Source organism: Pseudophryne corroboree, chromosome 5 (assembly GCF_028390025.1).
Source record: "Pseudophryne corroboree isolate aPseCor3 chromosome 5, aPseCor3.hap2, whole genome shotgun sequence".
Lineage (NCBI taxonomy): Eukaryota > Metazoa > Chordata > Amphibia > Anura > Myobatrachidae > Pseudophryne > Pseudophryne corroboree.
The window spans coordinates 95196550-95219807 of record NC_086448.1 but is presented as its reverse complement, the minus strand read 5'-3'; the positions used below and the strand labels follow the sequence as shown (position 1 = coordinate 95219807).

General features: G+C 46.4%; 1 protein-coding gene across 1 annotated transcript in view; it reads left to right on the top strand.

Moving 5' to 3' along the window:
* The window catches only part of LOC134929558 (ATP-dependent translocase ABCB1-like), a 279814-nt gene that overhangs the window by 52650 nt on the left and 203906 nt on the right, over window positions 1–23258 (top strand). Inside the window, exons 9-12 of the mRNA XM_063925152.1 lie at window positions 6547–6648; window positions 14528–14605; window positions 14817–14900; window positions 16253–16456. Coding sequence (XP_063781222.1) covers window positions 6547–6648; window positions 14528–14605; window positions 14817–14900; window positions 16253–16456 — 468 coding nt within the window. The remainder of the gene's footprint in view (window positions 1–6546; window positions 6649–14527; window positions 14606–14816; window positions 14901–16252; window positions 16457–23258) is intronic.

Sequence of the window (23258 nt, the reverse complement as noted above, 5' to 3'; positions counted from 1 at the left end):
CAACAAAACACACGCCAACAGGCATGAACCAGTGCAGCAACATGCTGAAATAATCGTAACACAGCATTAGTGGAACTACAAAATAACAACTGCAGGTAAAGTACGCACTGGGTCGGGTGCCCAGCATCCTCTACAGACTAGGAGAAAAGGATTTACGGGTAGGTATTAAAATCCTATTTTCTCATACGTCCTAGAGGATGCTGGGGTCCACTTCAGTGCCATGGGGTTATACCAAAGCTCCAGTACATGCGGGAGAGTGCGGATGACCCTGCATCACCGATTGACCAAACTTGAGGTCCTCATCGGCCAAGGTGTCAAACTTGTAAAATTTTGCAAACGTGTTTGACCCTGACCAAGTAGCTGCTTGGCAAAGTTGTAAAGCCGAGAACCCCCGGGCAGCCGCCCAGGATGAGCCCACCTTTCTTATAGAATGGGCATTTACTAACTTCGGTATCGGCAATCCTGCCATGGAATGAGCGTACTGAATCATCCCTCTGATCCAGCGTGCAATAGTCTGCTTAGAAGCAGGACACCCAATCTTGTTGGGAGCATACAGGACAAACAGAGCCTCTGTTTTCCTTATCCGAGCTGTTCCCGTGACATAAATTTTCAAAGCTCTAACCACATCAAGAGACTTTGACTCAGTGAAAGTGTCAGTAGCCACTGGCACCACAATAGGTTGGTTCATATTGAAAGACAAAACCACCTTTGGAAGAAATTGTTGGCGAGTTCTCAACTCTGCCCTATCTTCATGGAAAATCAGGTAAGGGCTCTTGTGAGACAAGGCCCCCAACTCAGACACCCGCCTTGAGGATACCAATACCAAAAGCATCACAACTTTCCAAGTGAGAAACTTCAATTCTATCTCCATCAGAGGTTCAAACCAATCCGATTGAAGGAACTGCAACACCACATTAAGGTCCCATGGTGCCACTAGAGGCACAAATGGAGGCTGGATGTGCAGCACGCCTTTCATGAATGTCTGAACTTCTGGAAGAGAGGCCAATTGGTTTTGAAAGAAAACTGATAAGGCCGAAATCTGGACCTTGATTGAACCCAATCTTAGGCCCGCATCCACACCAGCCTGCAGAAAATGGAGAAAACGTCCTAACTGAAACTCTTCCGTAGGAGCCTTCTTGGATTCACACCAAGACACATATTTTCCCCAAATACGGTGGTAATGTTTAGACGTTACTCCTTTCCTGGCCTGAATAAGAGTGGGGATGACTTTCTTGGGAATACCCTTTCGGGCTAGGATCCGGTGCTCAACAGCCATGCCATCAAACTTAGCCGCGGTAACAAGACAATTCCTGGCGCTGTGATTACATAGATATGTAAGCTGCTCTCTCAGGGGCAATTGGTTCTCTACCCCTATAATGGAAACTAAAAGAAAAAACAGACGAGAGAGCGCTAATCACATCTAATGTGGATTTTTATTTTTCCAATATCAATGATTTTAAACTTAATGCCGGCTGGCAGTACATAAAAACATACTTTTTAGGGTTATATTGTGATTTTTTTTTTGTATGTTTTTATGTACTGCCGGCCGTCATTAAGTTTAGAATCATTGATATTGGAAAAATAAAAATCCACATTAGATGTGATTAGCGCTCTCTCGTCTGTTTTTTCTTTTAGTAGCCGTGGTAAGTCTTGATACACACACGGGCCCTGCTGCAGCAGGTCCTCGCGAGGAGGAAGAGGCCGAGGATCTTCTATAAGCAACTCCTGAAGATCTGGATACCAAGCCCTCCTTGGCCAGTCTGGGGCAATCAGGATTGCTCGAACCCTTGTTCTTTTCATGATTTTGAAAACTTTTGGTATCAGTGGTAGGGAAGACATATACCGACCGAAAACACCCACTGGGTCACCAGTGCATCCACTGCTACTGCTTGAGGGTCTCTGGACCTGGAACAATATCTCTGAAGCTTCTTGTTGAGACGAGATGCCATAATTTCTACTTGAGGAACTCCCCAAAGACTTGTCACCTCTGTGAAGACTTCTTGGTGGAGGCCCCATTATCCTGGATGGAGATTGTGTCTGCTGAGGAAGTCTGCTTCCCAGTTGTCCACTCCCGGAATGAAAATTGCTGACAGAGCTCTTGCATGCCTTTCTGCCCAGAGGAGGATCTTTGTCACCTCTGCCATTGCCGCTCTGCTTTTCGTTCCGCCCTGACTGTTTATGTACGCGACTGCTGTTACATTGTCGGACTGGATCTGCACGGGTTGATCTTGAAGAAGATATACAGCTTGTCGAAGGCCATTGTAAATGGCTCTCAATTCCAGAACGTTTATATGAAGGCAGGTTTCCTGACTTGACCATTTTCCTTGCAAGCTTTCCCCCTGTGTAACTGTTCCCCAGCCTCGGAGACTTGCATCCTTAGTTACTAGGACCCAGTCCTGAATCCCGAACCTGCGTCCCTCTAGTAGGTGAGAACTGTGTAGCCACCACAGGAGTGAAATCCTGGCTTTTGAGGACAGGATTATCATCCGTTGAATGTGTAGGTGGGATCTGGACCACTTATCCAACAGGTCCCACTGGAATATTCTGGCATGGAATCGGCCAAACTGTATGGCCTCGTAGGCCGCCACCATCTTCCCCAACAATCTAATGCATTGATGTATTGACACTCTTGTTGCTTCAAAATCTGTTTGACCATTCTCTGGATTTCCAGAGCCTTTTCTACTGGAATAAAAACTCTCTGAATTTCTGTGTCTAGTATCATCCCCAGAAAGGACAATCTTGTTGTCGGTTCCAATTGTGACTTTGGATAATTCATGATCCAACCGTGTTGTTGGAGTACTGACAGGGAGAGTGCAATGTTCTAGACCAACCGTTCCCTGGATCTCGTTTTTATCAGGAGATCGTCCAGGTAATGAATTATATTGACTCCTTGTTGTCGAAGGAGGACCATCATCTCTGCCATCACCTTGGTGAATACCCTCGGTGCAGTGGAGAGCCCGAACGGCAGCGTCTGGAAATGGTAATGGCAATTCTGTATTGCGAATCTCAGATAAGCTTGGTGAGGAGGATAAATGGGAACATGCAAGTATGCATCTTTTATGTCTACCGACACCATAAAGTCCCCTTCCTCCAAACTGGAAATCACTGCCCTCAGAGATTCCATCTTGAACTTGAACCTTTTGAGGTAGAGATTCAGATTTTTCAGGTTTAAAATTGGTCTGACCGAGCCGTCCGGCTTCGGAACTGCAAAAAGGCTTGAATAAAAACCTTCTCCTTGCTGTGACAAGGGTACCAGGACAATGACTTGATCCTGACATAATTTTTGAATTGCAGCTGTTACTACTTCTTTGTGTGGAAGAGAAGCTGGCAAGGTCGATTTGAATAATCGGCATGGGGGGACGTCTTGAAACTCAAGTTTGTATCCATGGGACACTATTTGTAAGACCCATGGGTCCAGGCCAGATTGAAGCCAGATCTGACTGAAAAGTTTCAGACGTGCTCCCACCCGAGCGGACTCCTGCAAGGGAGCCCCAGCGTCATGCTGCAAATTTGACAGAAGCAGGTGTTGATTTCTGCTCCTGCAATCCTGGAGACACTGCAGATTTCTTTCCTCTTCCCCTTCCTTTACCTGCAAAGAAGGGGGAGCCTTTGGCCTTTTTGTATTTGTTGGGCCGAAAGGACTGCATGTGAGAGTGATGTGTCTTTTTCGCTGGTGCAGGAGCATAAGGTAAGAATGTCGACTTACCTGCGGTAGCCGCAGAGACTAACGCATCCAGCCCATCTCCAAACAAGGCCTCACCTTTATACGCGAGAGCCTCCAAATTTCTTTTGGAATCTGCATCAGCATTCTACTGGCAAATCCACAACGCCATGGTAGCGGCTTTTGAACCTAAAAGTCCAATATCTTTCATGGCTTCTAGCATGTATGCAACAGCGTCTTTTATATGACTTAACGTTAGGAGAATCTTGTCTCTATCTATCTTGTCAATTTCCAATGACAAGTTATCTGACCATTTCTCGATAGCCCTACTCACCCACGCGCAAGCAATGGTGGGCCTGAGCAGTGTACCATTGGCCACATAAATAGATTTTAATGTAGTCTCCAACTTGCGGTCTGCCGGCTCCTTCAGTAAAGCCGTCCCAGGTGCAGGGAAAATCACCTTTTTAGTTTAGCTTGACAGGGCACTGTGTAATACAGGGGGTGACTCCCATCTTTTCCTGTCCTCTGTGGGGAAAGGATAAGCAACCTGAATCCTTTTGGGAATCTGAAATTTCTTTTCAGGGTTTACCCAAACTCCCTCAAATAGAGTATTCAGCTCATGAGAAGGAGGGAAAGTGACATTAATTTTCCTTTCTTTATAAAAATAAGTCTTCTCCTGAGGTACAGGAGGGGCTTTCCATAACTTCCAAAACTTCCTTTATAGCAACAATCATATATTGAATGCTTTTTGCCATTCCAGGATCTATCCCCCTGGAATCACTATCGTCGACACAGGAATCAGAGTCCGTGTCGGTATCAGTATGTACTATTTGTGCAAATGGTCTCTTATGTGACCCAGTGGGGTCGCCTGTGGATGAAGAGGTAGAACTATGAAAAATCACATCTTCTACTGATTTTCTCCAGCTCTCTGCATGAGACTCAGACTTATCTAATCTCCTACTGATATGACTCACGCTATCACGTAATTCTTTCACCCATGCAGGCTCACATTGTGCCGGCAGCGTCACCACATTACAACTCTGTGTCCCTAAAATGGCTCCCTCAGGGGAAGAGCTCCCTGTCTCAGACATGTCACACACGTGTACAACCACGCCACAGACACTCCGGGACTTATAGGGGACAGACCCACAGTAAAATCTGTCAGAAGGACACAGATAGGATGTGCCAGCTCACAACCCAGCGCCAGTAACACAATGTCTGTGAAACACAAAATGCCCACTGACATGCAGCGCTTTTATAATGTTAATCACACAATTATATAGCACCAAATTTCACTGTGGCCTCCCGTTTTGCACCCTGATACTTGTTCAGCAGTGGAGGAGGACCAGCGCCCTCAATGGCGCGTTTCTCCTCAGCATTTATGAGGTAATTTTTTATACTGGCGGGGGTAGGGCTGTGCCTCAGCAACTTATGCCCCTTGTTATGCCAGTTTCAATTGGTTTCATGCTGCCCAGGGTGCCCCCTGCAGTGCTTCTGTATGTGTGGGCAACATGGCGCGCTGCACTCCCGCCAGCCGAGCGTGATCTTTAGCCGTCACTTTGATTGAAGATCCTTTCTTCTAACACTCACCTGTCTTCTGACTTCTGGCTCTGCAAGGGGGGTGACGGCATGCTGTGGGAGTGAGTACATAGCCGCAGCTAGTGTTCAGTACCCTTCAGGAGCTAATGGTGTGCTATCAGCCAGAAGCAGAGCAATGAAACTATTCAGGAAGTTGGTTCCTACTTCTGCCCCATAAGTTCCACGAAGCAGGGAGACTGTTGCCAGCAGTTCTCCCTGAAAATAAAAAACCTAACATAAGTCTTTTCAGAGAAACTCAGTAGAGCTCCCCTGAAGTGCATCCAGTCTGTCTGGGCACATTTTCTAAACTGAGGTCTGGAGGAGGGGCATAGAGGGAGGAGCCAGTTCACACCCTTGACAAGTTTTGAAGTGCCCATGGCTCCTGCGGAACCGTCTATGTCCCATGGTACTGAAGTGGATCCCAGCATCCTCTAGGACGTATGAGAAAGAATGAAGAACCCCATCATGATAGAGTTGACATATGCGGAAATTCCAAAAGAATTCCAACCAAAACTACCCTCCAGACTACGGGTTTCAGAGAATTTCATATTGTTCCAGACGGGAGAGCAAGGGTCTATAGAGGGATCCCCTAATAGTTTCTCAACTGCCATCCATACCCTTCGGGCTGGTTGTATAAGCGGAGGGAGAGAAGAGAACGGGGAGCATGCCAGATGGAACTGTAGTGGGGAAAAAGTAAGACCCGCCTTATCCAGAAGAGCCACAGGTAGGTTCCCATAGTCCCCAGTGGTAGACTGCTTTAATTTTACACTGCAGTTTAAATTTCAGTTTGGACACACACCACCCAAATCTATGTCTCTCTGCACATGTTACATCTGCCCCACCTGCAGTGCAGTATGGTTTTCCAAAGTGAACAGTTATAGTACTTGCTTTTTATTTGCTTTCCTTTCTTATCAGCCCCTGTTGAGTAATAGATTCACCTGCACTATGCAGTATGCACTCTCCAGGGTGGCCGCCTTCTTACAGACGGGTCCTCCGCCAGCTTACCAGCGAATGGGTCCTTCATGCAACTGCATGGCGATTGCAACTAGCTATGTCAGCCTGTGACCCGTTCATGGGAGCATACATATTATGCATTACTTTGCAAGCAGGTTACATACATAGGGCGGTATTCAATTGATTTATCACGCTCAATCTCCTTTCTAAAGTGATTCCCGTGAAAAGAATTGAATACCGGCCAGAATATCTTTCTATGAGCTCTCACCAGCAGAGGGAGCATAGAGAAACTGCATAGTTAATTCTTGCAATGTGACAGGTTCTCTCTTACTACATGTAGATTATCATTGCAGGTGTTTGCAGGCCCGATCGAGGAGATGGAAGCCAAAAGCACCATGTTTTCTCTGTTATTCCTGGCAATCGGAGGTATCTATTTTGTGACATATTTCCTTCAGGTTAGTATCCCATGTATCCTATTACTAGGCATGAGAGAGTAGATGAGGCTCAGGAATAATCTCAGGAGAAATAATTACATTAAGGGATTGATGCCGAGTTGAATGCAGGTCCACTTGTGGCTGAAGGGAAGTAACAGGGAATTTGCATGGTCAGAGTCGCCGAAACAAGGGGTGTGGCTAAATTCAGGGGGACGTGGAGAATATTCTCCCCATAGGAGGATTTCCCTTTCTTCCACGTAATCTCGCCTCCTAGTGTTAACCAATGAATGAATATATTTGAAGTCCTATGACACTCGCTCTCTCTTATTTACTTGCCCTTTCTTACTCCTTCTCTTTCCTACTTTCCCCTTGTCTGTGTTTCGGTTTATTTTTCCCCTACTTTATATCTTTCATTAAAATTTCTGATATTACTTGTTTCCAGGTTTGTTAGATTACTGGTTCCACTATGTCTGTATGCTAATGTTTGGGCGGACTTAAACTTTTACTGTGTGGGACCTTCTGGGATTTCACTTTCTTTTATTATGTGATATCGATCCCCTGTTTTGATTCATTTGTAATGTTTCTTTATTGAAAAATCCAATAAACAGAATTTACAAAAAAAATAAAAAAAATAATTTCAGGGAGACGTGGATATGTCCCTTCAGGGAAAAACTGTTAAAAATACATGAATACTGCACCTGAAGGGTCCAGCAAACTTTGGAGGAGAAATGACGCTCCACAGCTTGCCAGGCCCCTCAGATAATACTGGGCCTGGGTAATCAATACTAGAGATGAGCGCCTGAAATTTTTCGGGTTTTGTGTTTTGGTTTTGGGTTCGGTTCCGCGGCCGTGTTTTGGGTTCGAACGCGTTTTGGCAAAACCTCACCGAATTTTTTTTGTCGGATTCGGGTGTGTTTTGGATTCGGGTGTTTTTTTCAAAAAACACTAAAAAACAGCTTAAATCATAGAATTTGGGGGTCATTTTGATCCCAAAGTATTATTAACCTCAAAAACCATAATTTACACTCATTTTCAGTCTATTCTGAATACCTCACAATATTATTTTTAGTCCTAAAATTTGCACCGAGGTCGCTGTGTGAGTAAGATAAGCGACCCTAGTGGCCGACACAAACACCGGGCCCATCTAGGAGTGGCACTGCAGTGTCACGCAGGATGGCCCTTCCAAAAAACCCTCCCCAAACAGCACATGACGCAAAGAAAAAAAGAGGCGCAATGAGGTAGCTGTGTGAGTAAGATTAGCGACCCTAGTGGCCGACACAAACACCGGGCCCATCTAGGAGTGGCACTGCAGTGTCACGCAGGATGGCCCTTCCAAAAAACCCTCCCCAAACAGCACATGACGCAAAGAAAAAAAGAGGCGCAATGAGGTAGCTGTGTGAGTAAGATTAGCGACCCTAGTGGCCGACACAAACACCGGGCCCATCTAGGAGTGGCACTGCAGTGTCACGCAGGATGTCCCTTCCAAAAAACCCTCCCCAAACAGCACATGACGCAAAGAAAAAAAGAGGCGCAATGAGGTAGCTGACTGTGTGAGTAAGATTAGCGACCCTAGTGGCCGACACAAACACCGGGCCCATCTAGGAGTGGCACTGCAGTGTCACGCAGGATGTCCCTTCCAAAAAACCCTCCCCAATCAGCACATGATGCAAAGAAAAAGAAAAGAAAAAAGAGGTGCAAGATGGAATTGTCCTTGGGCCCTCCCACCCACCCTTATGTTGTATAAACAAAACAGGACATGCACACTTTAACCAACCCATCATTTCAGTGACAGGGTCTGCCACACGACTGTGACTGATATGACGGGTTGGTTTGGACCCCCCCCAAAAAAGAAGCAATTAATCTCTCCTTGCACAAACTGGCTCTACAGAGGCAAGATGTCCACCTCATCTTCACCCTCCGATATATCACCGTGTACATCCCCCTCCTCACAGATTATCAATTCGTCCCCACTGGAATCCACCATCTCAGCTCCCTGTGTACTTTGTGGAGGCAATTGCTGCTGGTCAATGTCTCCGCGGAGGAATTGATTATAATTCATTTTAATGAACATCATCTTCTCCACATTTTCTGGATGTAACCTCGTACGCCGATTGCTGACAAGGTGAGCGGCGGCACTAAACACTCTTTCGGAGTACACACTTGTGGGAGGGCAACTTAGGTAGAATAAAGCCAGTTTGTGCAAGGGCCTCCAAATTGCCTCTTTTTCCTGCCAGTATAAGTACGGACTGTGTGACGTGCCTACTTGGATGCGGTCACTCATATAATCCTCCACCATTCTATCAATGTTGAGAGAATCATATGCAGTGACAGTAGACGACATGTCCGTAATCGTTGTCAGGTCCTTCAGTCCGGACCAGATGTCCGCATCAGCAGTCGCTCCAGACTGCCCTGCATCACCGCCAGCGGGTGGGCTCGGAATTCTGAGCCTTTTCCTCGCACCCCCAGTTGCGGGAGAATGTGAAGGAGATGTTGACAGGTCGCGTTCCGCTTGACTTGACAATTTTGTCACCAGCAGGTCTTTCAACCCCAGCAGACTTGTGTCTGCCGGAAAGAGAGATCCAAGGTAGGCTTTAAATCTAGGATCGAGCACGGTGGCCAAAATGTAGTGCTCTGATTTCAACAGATTGACCACCCGTGAATCCTTGTTAAGCGAATTAAGGGCTGCATCCACAAGTCCCACATGCCTAGCGGAATCGCTCCCTTTTAGCTCCTTCTTCAATGCCTCCAGCTTCTTCTGCAAAAGCCTGATGAGGGGAATGACCTGACTCAGGCTGGCAGTGTCTGAACTGACTTCACGTGTGGCAAGTTCAAAGGGCATCAGAACCTTGCACAACGTTGAAATCATTCTCCACTGCACTTGAGACAGGTGCATTCTACCTCCTATATCGTGCTCAATTGTATAGGCTTGAATGGCCTTTTGCTGCTCCTCCAACCTCTGAAGCATATAGAGGGTTGAATTCCACCTCGTTACCACTTCTTGCTTCAGATGATGGCAGGGCAGGTTCAGTAGTTTTTGGTGGTGCTCCAGTCTTCTGTACGTGGTGCCTGTACGCCGAAAGTGTCCCGCAATTCTTCTGGCCACCGACAGCATCTCTTGCACGCCCCTGTCGTTTTTTAAAAAATTCTGCACCACCAAATTCAAGGTATGTGCAAAACATGGGACGTGCTGGAATTTGCCCATATTTAATGCACACACAATATTGCTGGCGTTGTCCGATGCCACAAATCCACAGGAGAGTCCAATTGGGGTAAGCCATTCCGCGATGATCTTCCTCAGTTGCCGTAAGAGGTTTTCAGCTGTGTGCGTATTCTGGAAAGCGGTGATACAAAGCGTAGCCTGCCTAGGAAAGAGTTGGCGTTTGCGAGATGCTGCTACTGGTGCCGCCGCTGCTGTTCTTGCGGCGGGAGTCCATACATCTACCCAGTGGGCTGTCACAGTCATATAGTCCTGACCCTGCCCTGCTCCACTTGTCCACATGTCCGTGGTTAAGTGGACATTGGGTACAACTGCATTTTTTAGGACACTGGTGAGTCTTTTTCTGACGTCCGTGTACATTCTCGGTATCGCCTGCCTAGAGAAGTGGAACCTAGATGGTATTTGGTAACGGGGGCACACTGCCTCAATAAATTGTCTAGTTCCCTGTGAACTAACGGCGGATACCGGACGCACGTCTAACACCAACATAGTTGTCAAGGCCTCAGTTATCCGCTTTGCAGTAGGATGACTGCTGTGATATTTCATCTTCCTCGCAAAGGACTGTTGAACAGTCAATTGCTTACTGGAAGTAGTACAAGTGGGCTTACGACTTCCCCTCTGGGATGACCATCGACTCCCAGCGGCAACAACAGCAGCGCCAGCAGCAGTAGGCGTTACACGCAAGGATGCATCGGAGGAATCCCAGGCAGGAGAGGACTCGTCAGAATTGCCAGTGACATGGCCTGCAGGACTATTGGCATTCCTGGGGAAGGAGGAAATTGACACTGAGGGAGTTGGTGGGGTGGTTTGCGTGAGCTTGGTTACAAGAGGAAGGGATTTACTGGTCAGTGGACTGCTTCCGCTGTCACCCAAAGTTTTTGAACTTGTCACTGACTTATTATGAATGCGCTGCAGGTGACGTATAAGGGAGGATGTTCCGAGGTGGTTAACGTCCTTACCCCTACTTATTACAGCTTGACAAAGGGAACACACGGCTTGACACCTGTTGTCCGCATTTCTGGTGAAATACCTCCACACCGAAGAGCTGATTTTTTTGGTATTTTCACCTGGCATGTCAACGGCCATATTCCTCCCACGGACAACAGGTGTCTCCCCGGGTGCCTGACTTAAACAAACCACCTCACCATCAGAATCCTCCTGGTCAATTTCCTCCCCAGCGCCAGCAACACCCATATCCTCCTCATCCTGGTGTACTTCAACACTGACATCTTCAATCTGACTATCAGGAACTGGACTGCGGGTGCTCCTTCCAGCACTTGCAGGGGGCGTGCAAATGGTGGAAGGCGCATGCTCTTCACGTCCAGTGTTGGGAAGGTCAGGCATCGCAACCGACACAATTGGACTCTCCTTGTGGATTTGGGATTTCGAAGAATGCACAGTTCTTTGCTGTGCTGCTTTTGCCAGCTTGAGTCTTTTCATTTTTCTAGCGAGAGGCTGAGTGCTTCCATCCTCATGTGAAGCTGAACCACTAGCCATGAACATAGGCCAGGGCCTCAGCCGTTCCTTGCCACTCCGTGTGGTAAATGGCATATTGGCAAGTTTACGCTTCTCCTCCGACAATTTTATTTTAGGTTTTGGAGTCCTTTTTTTTCTGATATTTGGTGTTTTGGATTTGACATGCTCTGTACTATGACATTGGGCATCGGCCTTGGCAGACGACGTTGCTGGCATTTCATCGTCTCGGCCATGACTAGTGGCAGCAGCTTCAGCACGAGGTGGAAGTGGATCTTGATCTTTCCCTAATTTTGGAACCTCAACATTTTTGTTCTCCATATTTTAATAGGCACAACTAAAAGGCACCTCAGGTAAACAATGGAGATGGATACTAGTATACAATTATGGACTGCCTGCCGACTGCAGACACAGAGGTAGCCACAGCCGTGAACTACCGTACTGTACTGTGTCTGCAGCTAATATAGACTGGTTGATAAAGAGAAGATGTCTATGTAACTATGTATGTATAAAGAAGACTGAAAAAAATCCACGGTTAGGTGGTATACAATTATGGACGGACTGCCTGCCGAGTGCAGACACAGAGGTAGCCACAGCCGTGAACTACCGTACTGTACTGTGTCTGCAGCTAATATAGACTGGTTGATAAAGAGAAGATGTCTATGTAACTATGTATGTATAAAGAAGAATGAAAAAAAACCACGGTTAGGTGGTATACAATTATGGACGGACTGCCTGCCGAGTGCAGACACAGAGGTAGCCACAGCCGTGAACTACCGTACTGTACTGTGTCTGCAGCTAATATAGACTGGTTGATAAAGAGAAGATGTCTATGTAACTATGTATGTATAAAGAAGAATGAAAAAAATCCACGGTTAGGTGGTATTACAATTATGGACGGACTGCCTGCCGAGTGCAGAGACACAGAGGTAGCCACAGCCGTGAACTACCGTACTGTGTCTGCTGCGACTGGATGATAAATGATATAAAAAATATATATATATCACTACTGCAGCCGGACAGGTATATATTATATATTATATAATGACGGACCTGCTGGACACTGTCTGTCAGCAGAATGAGTTTTATTTTTATAGAATTAAAAAAAAAAAACACACAAGTGAAGTCACACGACGAGTGTTTAACTTTTTCAGGCAATCACAATATAAGTATACTACTAACTATACTGGTGGTCAGTGTGGTCAGGTCACTGGTCAGTCACACTGGCAGTGGCACTCCTGCAGCAAAAGTGTGCACTGTTTAATTTTAATATGTACTCCTGGCTCCTGCTATAACCTATAACTGGCACTGCAGTAGTGCTCCCCAGTCTCCCCCACAATTATAAGCTGTGTGAGCTGAGCAGTCAGACAGATATATATAATATTATATATAGATAATAGATGATGCAGCACACTGGCCTGAGCCTGAGCAGTGCACACAGATATGGTATGTGACTGACTGAGTCACTGTGTGTATCGCTTTTTTCAGGCAGAGAACGGATATATTAAATAAACTGCACTGTGTGTCTGGTGGTCACTCACTATATAATATATTATGTACTCCTGGCTCCTGCTATAACCTATAACTGGCACTGCAGTAGTGCTCCCCAGTCTCCCCCACAATTATAAGCTGTGTGAGCTGAGCAGTCAGACAGATATATATAATATTATATATAGATAATAGATGATGCAGCACACTGGCCTGAGCCTGAGCAGTGCACACAGATATGGTATGTGACTGATTCACTGTGTGCTGTGTATCGCTTTTTTCAGGCAGAGAACGGATTATAAAGTAAACTGCACTGTCCTCACTAGTAAACTCTCTCCACTCAGTCTCTACACTTCTACAGTAACAGTACTCCTCCTAGTCAGCTCCAGTAAATCTCTCTCAGTCTCTTATAATCTAAATGGAGAGGACGCCAGCCACGTCCTCTCCCTATCAATCTCAATGCACGTGTGAAAATGGCGGCGACGCGCGGCTCCTTATATAGAATCCGAGTCTCGCGAGAATCCGACAGCGTCATGATGACGTTCGGGCGCGCTCGGGTTAACCGAGCAAGGCGGGAAGATCCGAGTCTGCTCGGACCTGTGAAAAAAACCATGAAGTTCTGGCGGGTTCGGATTCAGAGAAACCGAACCCGCTCATCTCTAATCAATACCCTATTCGCACTCTAGGCAGCAAAGAGCATGTTGACAGATTTGCAGGCTTTATTTCTGCATACAAGTAATTAAGCCTCTTTTTTGCATGGATGCTGGTCACTGGGGTTGTATAGATGCTGGTCACTAGGGTTGTATGGATGCTGGTCACTGGGGTTGTATAGATGCTGGTCACTAGGGTTGTATGGATGCTGGTCACTGGGGTTGTATGGATACTGTTCACTGGGGCTGCACTGTATGGATGCTGGACACTGGGATTGTAGGGATGCTGATCACTGGGGTTGTGTGGATGCTGGTCACTGGGGCTGCACTGTATTTATGCTAGTCACTGTGGTTGTGTGGACGCTGGTCTCTGCAGCTGCACTATATAGATGCTGGACACTGGGGTTGTAGGGATGCTGATCACTGGGGTTGGGTGGATGCTGGTCACTGGGGCTGCACTGTATTTATGCTAGTCACTGGGGTTGGGTGGATGCTGGTCTCTACAGCTGCACTATATAGATGCTGGTCACTTGGGTTGTAGGGATGCTGATCACTGGGGTTGGGTGGATGCTGGTCACTGGGGCTGCACTGTATTTATGCTAGTCACTGTGGTTGTGTGGATGCTGGTCTCTGCAGCTGCACTATATAGATGCTGGACACTGGGGTTGTAGGGATGCTGATCACTGGGGTTGGGTGGATGCTGGTCACTGGGGCTGCACTGTATTTATGCTAGTCACTGTAGTTGTGTGGATGCTGGTCTCTGCGGCTGCACTATATAGTGGCTGGTCACTTGGGTTGTATGGATGCTGGTCACTAGGGCTGAATTATATTGGTGACTTGGTTCTAATGAAGGAGGTCCCTGGGTGTCCAGTTACATTTCTGGTTTTTAGTTAAATAGATCATGTTTCAAAAAGGAAAAATAATTACCGTATATCCTTTTGTAAAGCACGCTGGTGATGTTAATGATAATAATAGTAATAATTCCTCATAGACTTTTGTAGTTACATGCCCAGTGAAATTATAAAGACAACTGCAAAGACTTACATAATATTGTTCATTCACCTTGTCACAGGGATTCACATTTGGGAAAGCAGGAGAGATTCTCACAAAGAGACTCAGACTGATGGCCTTCAAGGCAATGTTAAGACAGGTAGGATAATGTATCCGTCCACTTATGTATGATAACATCACATGCATGGAAATTTAGTTACACGTACTATAAGAAAAGAGACAGCATGAAGCGGGACTTTTATAAGACTGATGATTATTCTGCTGCTTGGAGTGACAGGATTCTGTGTACTTTGTATTATATGAATAATTGCTGTGTTCCAGATAGTTATGAAGCTGTTACATATTTGCAGGAAATGGGCTGGTTTGATGACAAGAAGAACAGTACCGGGGCTTTAACCACACGACTGGCTACTGATGCATCACAAGTTCAGGGGGTAGGTATTTTGTTGCCTGCTTCTACCTACACACCTACAGCACTGTCATCGGTTATACACGGGCGGATGCTGTGCTGATTTTCAGCAAGCAGTGTTGCAGATTACATGTAATCACTTCTCTTTTCTAGTATGTAAGGAGTTCTGATACTGATGTGTCCTCATACACCTTTATTCTAGGCACGCCAAATAGCCACTCTTAGCGCCAGGATACTTGTGACTTAGCCGTGGCAAAGAGTTGCACCTTAGCCACACTGCTTAAAACTGCTAGAAGCAACAAAACCACATTTCTAGCATACACTAACCACTTGGGCTTGCACTTTAAGTAGCAAATCCATGTAAAAGAGGTTCTGATATGGGTGGCCGCAGCTATTCCACCCCGCTCATTCCGTTATTCTGAATCTGCATCTTTGTACACAGGGTGTAGCAATTCCTCTGCCACAAAAGTCGCATCCCAGCATCGCTGGTACACTGTGAGCCGGCTATGTAAGCAGTTACCATGCGACTAAGATGCAGTATTTAGTGGAAAAGTACACTGTGCTACCTGCATCGAAGCGTCTCACACCATATGGCATAAAGAGGCTGGGTGTATGAGGACACATCTGTACTTATTGGAGGGAAGCAATGAGCTGTTTTGAGCTAACCAGCATTCATTGATTGGGGGTTTATCACTAACATTACAGAGTGTCCTATCTGTTTCACCTAATGCTCCCTCTTATATAGTTAATGCTTAGTAAATAATGACTGTATTAGTTGTATGAAATGAGGGACTGGTAGTAAACAGTCTGTTCTTCCGTGGTTAATAACTATGCATCTCATTTCCCCCTTTGCTTGATACAGCCAGGGACTCAGCAGTAACAGCATAGCACGTGTTGGAGATAAGCCTACTTGATGCATGTCACATTTCAAAAACAATAATGCATCTCTTCTCATAACTCCTCTCAGGCTGACATCCTCCTACGTGTCCTTCAGGAGAAGTCTAAACACAGAGACTGTCTAATAACATGTTTTCAAGACTTATAGCTACGACCTTGCTTCGCACAGAATGTACTAACTATGAAATGTCAGCATTATTATGATTAACTCAGCAAAGCATACTTCTACTTCACTACATCATGGCTGCTAGTAGACAAAATGGCTGACATGCTTAAGCTAAATACATCTATCTTCCTCACACGTTTCACTAGTATGGCTGTAGAATTTTAGGGGTCAGAACCACAGACTGCTGCTGTCTGTGCTTAATGGTAAATTCAAATGTAATGTGGCAGTATGGATAGCATTTACAACACATAATGGATTATTTACTAAATACGGAATGCGGTTCAAACTAATTTTTACCTGCTTCTCTCTTACAGGCCACTGGGTCCAGGCTGGCCTCGCTTACTAAGAGCATTGCAAACATGGGCACTGCAATTATAATATCTTTTATTTATGGATGGCAATTAACCCTGCTCCTCTTGGTTATTGTGCCAGTCATCGCTTTCTCTATTCTGCTACAAATGAAGACCTTTGCCGGGCATGCAAAGAAAGACAAGCAGGAACTGGAAGTGGCTGGAAAAGTGAGTTACATTTGCTAGAAAATGGACTGTATTGGGACTTGATGGGTGAATATGCTCTACAACCCACTCAGGCAAGAATTCCAGATACCCAGTTCATCACAAGAGTGGCAGCAGGCATTAAATGTGGCCTTGATATATTGCAACATCCTGTGTTGAAGACAGTGTTAGAGGTCTATTCAATTAGTGTCAGATTTTTCTCTTTCATCCATCTGGGGTCGCTGCGCCATTACTTGTGGGTTAGAGGTGTGTGGTTTTGGAGTTTGGCACAGAACTATTAAAACCTGACTCCTCCCCCCTCTAACCCCTCCCATCTCCTTCCTGCCTAGCCAGTACCTCAGTTTTTGTTTTGTGCCTGTGGAGTACAGACACAGATTTTTTTCTCTGAAGATTTTAGTTAGGTTTTTTTCTTATTTTATGATTTGAGTGCCTAGTCCCTGTATACAGGTGACAGGTACTACTAGAGTGGGGTTAGATAGAAGTCCCACTCTATAATCTGCCGCTGAAGGTCACCATACTTCGGTCACTGGGGCTGGATTCCTATTTCTAAGAAGTCGGCAGTGAGAAGGTACAGGATAGACACAATCTGTCTCTGACAGTATTGGTCTATCCTTTCCTATATCTTTCCTATATCTTTCTATATTTTTCATATAGATAGATAGATATATCTATCTATCTATCTATCTATCTATCTATCTATTTGATTTTATTTTTATTATCTTGCGTGTTCTCCCTCCACCCCCCCCCCCCAACCTCCCACACAGGCATTTATTTATTTATTTCTGCTACAGGGGGGGTCACCTCTGAGTAGCCCGGGAGAGTGGTGAGTCACTCCCTGAGGGTTTGCTAGATGCTGCCGAACAGAGCCGCTGTAAGTAGCGGCGCGCGGGAGCCAATACGGATCGAGTCGCTGTACATAGCGGCGTGCGGGAGCCACTGCTAGAACAACAGATGCTGTAGGTAACGGCACCCGGGAGCCGCTTCCCGAAGAGACACGCTGTATGTAGCGGTGCGCGGGAGCCGCTACCCGACCACAGAATCTGCAGACTTCCGGTTATAGCGCGCCTATGCTGAAGCTACCCGGCGCTTACTTGCTTCAAAGAAAGGATTCCCGCCCTGCACTACCTCACACACTCTGGTCCAGCGTCTACAGAGCCGGGCGCCATTTTCTCCAGAGGCAGTACGGGGGACGCGGTGCAGCACACAGCACACAACTTGGAAAAAGTTTTCAGTACTACTCACCCTGTTTATTCAGGGGGGATCACCTAACAGCAAGTATATTTTGGGGGCATTGTGTTATTCTATACAGAGATCTGTGGTATAGAGGGACCTGGGTTCAATCCTAGTGCCAGCTTGAGGATTTTTATTAAAGTTAACAGTATTTGTTTCAATATAAATTACACAGTATGCTTCACAATACTGTCCACTACTCTACTGTGTTTATAGTTCTTTGGTAGTGCATTGTTTAAAAGACAGATCTACAAGCGGGCAGACACCCTCGGGGGTTTAAATTGCCTGCGTACAATGTGAACGGACATGTTCTGGTGCATCTGGGGTGGTCCAACAGGGAAGTTCTGTGGACCTGTCTCTGTGGGCTCAAGAAATATGGGCACATGTATTACTAATTTAACTCAATCCCGAAACAAGTTTATAAACTCTGCCGGCAGTTTTTCTGATACAACACGGCCACAACCGTTGCCTGCTATAACTTTATGGGGGAGGAGTTGGAGTCATTTCCATGGGAAAATGGGGACGTAGACCCAGAGTGGGACGAAGTTTCGGTCTGGGAAAGTGATTGCTCTAATAACTCAGGTGTTAGAGTGCTGATAGACACCATCCGTCAGACTATTACTAACAGGGATATTTAAAGGAGCCCTAACTTAAGCCGGTTTCTCGTTCCCAAGTCCCTCAGAAGTTAAAATTTCTATATTCTTTTACAGAAAACAGCCCCAAAGGGAGACGCTTCCATTTCCCATTTAGCAGGAGCTACGGCTATTCCTTCGGTACAGTCTGTGACATTGAAAGATCCTACAGATAGGACGATAGCAGCAATGCCTAAATCTGTCTTCTTCGTCACGATTCTAGCTGGCGCTTGGATCCTCAGGGCCGCGGATGACTGACTAACACAGGTCATATCTGGAATGCAGTCTGACGATCCTTCAGAAGACATTCAATTAGCAGAACAAATTTCGGAGGTTCTTACTTATGTGGGTGAGGCCTTGATTGATTCTACTACGCGGCGCTCCCGTATTTCTGCCTTGACAGTGTCAGCAAGACGGTCTCTTTAGCTTCGGGTTTGGAATGCCGATTGTGACTCCAAACAGACCTTGGCGGCGGTACCCTTTGAAGGTGAGTTCTCTTTGGGTCGGAATCTAAGAAGATTATTTCAGCTACTACAGAAGGGCAGGAGCCCCTTTCTTCTGGCGGTTCCTCCGAAACCGAATACTACAAGGGATCGTTCCTTTCATGTACAGGACAGCGGTAGTTCCATTCCTTTCGTGCTGTCTCCACATATCCACGAAAAGAGTTTCAGAGGTGGAAGTAAACCTTCCGACAGACCTACTGCATGACGCCGGAGGGAGCAGTGACGGTTGGGACTCGGTTACTACAGTTCAACGAAGGGTGACTCCTGTCGAAACCAGATAGGTGGGTGACGGAGGTCATATCCAAAGGATACACGTTAGATCTCGAGGAACCAGTCCCATATCGTGTGTTCTTCACTCCTCTTCCAAACGGTCCCTCCAGAGGTCGAACGTTTCATCATGCAACAGCCACTTTTCTACGAAATGAAGTAAAATTGTTCTAGTTCCCACTCCGCAGAGAGGTCGGGGATTGTACTCGTGGACAAACTAGACTGTTCGTTTCAACAAAAGCTCCACTCGATTATCATCGCCATGGAACCAGGGGGATATTTGGCTTCATTAGACATAAGACGCCTATCTGCTTGTTCCTATTGATACTCTTCCCTTTGGCTTATCCACGGCTTCTCCGGTGTTCACAAAGATCATGGACCATGCGGTGGCAGTGTCAGGAAGTCAACATTACTCTGTATTTGGATGATCTGTTGCTCAGGATACCATCAGAGTTGATTCTTCAACAGGACTTGCGTTTCACAATAGAGACTCTACAGCCATTCGGATCAATAATAAATTGTCCAAAAGTCGTCTTGGCTTCCTTCTCAGAAAATAATTTTCTGGGACTCTTATTCGATACCAAAAACCAGAAAGTATTTCTTCCTCAGTCAGGACATACAGTCCCAAATTTGAACACTGCGGCATTTACAGGTGGTTTCGGTTCTCCGATACATGCAGGTGTTAGACGAGATGGTGGCAACCTTCGAGGCAGTTCCATATACCAGGTTCATGCTCGACTCCTTCAGGCGCAGATTAGCATCCGTTGGACTCGTACAGGAACTCATCTCCACTTACAGCTGTTCCGCTTGTCGGTACAGACTTGTCAGTTGCTTCGCTGGTGGCTTTACAGCTCCAATTTAACCAAAGTTCAGTTCACAATTTGGCCTTGGGTGATGGTCACTACTGATGTCAACCTCATAGGTTGGAGTACGGCTTTTCAGACTCTTCACTTTCAGGGGTTCTGGGTCAGTTAAAGAGTAGAAATTGCAGATCAACATCTTGGAGTTAAGGACAATCCGGTAGACACTACGGCGGATTCAAACCAGAGTACAGGGTCATCCAGTGCGGATTCAGTCCGACACCACCACGGCAGTTACTTACATAAACAAGCAAGGAGACACTCGAAGCTGATCTGCCTTGACACGATCAGATTCTCATATGGTCGGAACATTGGGTTCCGGCCAGACCCGCGATTCACATGCCAGAACTCGAGACCTGAAATGTGGATTTCTTAAGCCGTCACACGGTGCATCCGGGAGAGTGGGAACTTCACCGGGTGGGGTTTCTGACTCTAGTAGCCCGGTCGGGGATGCCCGATGTAGATCTGATGGCGTCTCGTCTCAACAATAAATTTCATCTCTACGGGTCGTGTACTCAGGACCCTCAAGCAATTTTAATCGGCGCAATCATGGCGCTGTGGCACTTTCAACTGAGATATGTGCCACCACTTCCACTGATCCCAAGTCTGCTTCAACGCATTCAGAGAGACGGTCTTCAAATCATTCTGGTGGCCCCAGATTGGCCAAACTGACAGTGGTACGCTCTTCTGCGCACTGTGGTCATCAGGGAACCATTCCGACTCCCTCTGCATCCACATCTTATGATTCAAGGAACATCTCACCACCCAGGTTGGATCGGCTGGTTTTCTTAAAAAAAAAAAAAAAGTTTTATTCCCGTCCTGTTGTGTAAATTATGATTCATGCCGGTGGCTTCTGGAATTACCACAGACTGTGGCATATTTACATTGCTTGGTGTAAAAAGCGTGGTTTACTACCGGATTTGTTTAGAGTTCCTTGGCTGGTATTCTTCTTTTAGGAGGGTCTCAATAAGGGTCTGAGACTTTCTTCACAGATGGGTCAGGCTTCTGCCTTGTCGGTTCTTTTTCAAAAGAGACTGGCTATCATTCCAGACGTTCTCACGTTCCATCAGGGATTTCTGCGGATTTAACCACTTTTTGTTCCTCCGGTTATTTCCTGGGACTTTAACTTAGTCCTTACGGATCTACATTGAGCCTTTGGCGAACGTTCCGCTGTTGTCTCTCTATTAAAAATTGCCTCCGCAAGATGAGTATCTGTATTGGAAGCTATGGTTTTTACAGACCACCCTTGTTGGTGGTTCAGGAAAATCGGGTGGTTCTGCGAACAAAACCTTCCTTCCGAAGGTTGTGTCAGCGCTTCATCAAATCAGGACATCGTCCCTCCAGCGTTTACTTCTTCATCGTCCCTCTAGCGTTTACTCCTTTTCCTTCCAGGGAGGATTCCCAGTTGACTTGTAGATGTCCTTTGGGCCTTACGGATTTCTTTATCTCGTGCGGATTCTATCCATCAAACGGATGCTTTGTTGGGTTTTGATTGATGCGTCCAAACGAGATTGGACAACTTCCAAGTACACTATGGCTCGTTGGGTAACTTCGGCCAGCAAACAGTCTTCTGATGTTTCAATTCCTAAATCGATCCGAGCTCCTTCGCCTCGAGCTGTTGGAGTTTTCTTGGGCTGTTCGCGGGGTTACATCTATAGAGCAGCTATGTCGGGCGGCGACCTGCTCGTCTGTGCATACGTTTTAAACAGTTTTACAGTGTTCAGACTTTCGGTTTGTAGACTGCCTTTGTTGGGCGTCACTTTTTGCGGACGGCTATGCCGTCCCCGTCTCCCTCCTCTTATTAGCTTGCTTTGGGAAGTCCCACAAGTAATGGCGCAGCGTCCCCCAGATGGATGAAAGAGAAAAGGTGATTTTTGTTACTTACCGTAAAATCTCTTTCTCTGATTCCATCTGGGGGACGCTGCGATCCCTCCCAGATGTTTGTCTGGTTTAACCAGTTAATTTTCTTTGATCTATCTCCTTTGGCTTGGCTAAACGTTAACTGAGGTACTGGCTAGGCAGGAAGGAGATGGGAGGGGTTAGAGGGGGGAGGAGTCAGGTTTTAATAGTTCTGCGCCAAACTCCACAACCACACACCTCTAACCCACAAGTAATGGCGCAGCGTCCCCCAGATGGAATCAGAGAAAGAGATTTTACGGTAAGTAACAAAAATCACCTTTTTTTTAGATCTAATTTGGACTCGACCTATTCAATTTTAGTGACGTTTTTCCGACTTTTTAAAATATCCGACTTGTCGGAAAACAAGTGGATCAGCAGATTAGCCGCGGATCCATGTGTTTTGTCGAATTTGTGGAGACTCCAACGGTTTTTTGGCCCGTTTCCAACAATGTCAATTCAACTTTAAAAAATTTTGAATCGGCATTGTCGAAAATAGACCAAAAAACTGTCGGAATGGCCCGCAATTGAATAGGGGGTGGGGGTCGGATTAGAGCCGGATTAAACGGGTGTGATACATTTTACTGGCGGTAGGTATGCTGGCGGTCACATTACTGACACTGGCATCCCGACAATGAGAATGCCGAAAGGGGACGAGGGTAATTATTTCTCTTTCATCCACTAGGGGACACTGGAGTTCAATCTTAGACATTAGGGGTGTGAAGTCTGTGAACCGGAGGTGTGGCACAATCTTAAAAATTTGCATTGACTGCACAGCCGGCTCCTCCCCCTTCACGCCCCTCATGCCTCAGTTTCGAAAATTGTGCTATAGGTGTCATCACGCAGGAGCAGAGCTCCTGAATCTTTTACAAAAAAAGTCTGAGTCAACCTAATAAAAGGGGGACAAAAGACTGGAGAGTGATTGGGAGACAAAGATCCCTTTTGAAGGGATCAGCATCTCCCCGCAGGAGATCCTTGGTGGGACCTGATCGTGTGAGTACTGGTTGTACTAAAGGTCCCAGTCTAAGCAGAATAGAGAGCTGCGCAGAGCAAAATTCCTCCCTGTGAGATGCTTGTAAGAGCAGCGTATAAACACACCGCAGCGGCGCCGAGCAGTGGGGAGGGTTTAGTTGTAAAAATTCCTCCCTGTGACATAGCCTCCGGTCTTTTCAGTGGAGCCGCGTATACGCGCGGCGGCGCCGCACAGCGGGGAGAGTGTAAGGTACTTTCCTGTCAGATAGCCTCCGGTCACTTCAGTGGAGCCGCGTATACGCGCGGCGGCGCCGCACAGCGGGGAGGGTGTAAGGTACTTTCCTGTCAGCCTCCGATCACTTCAGTGGAGCTGATATGTGCACCGCGGCGGCGCCGAGCAGCGGGGAGAGTGCAGGTCTCCATGACTACATCGGGCACCGCCGGA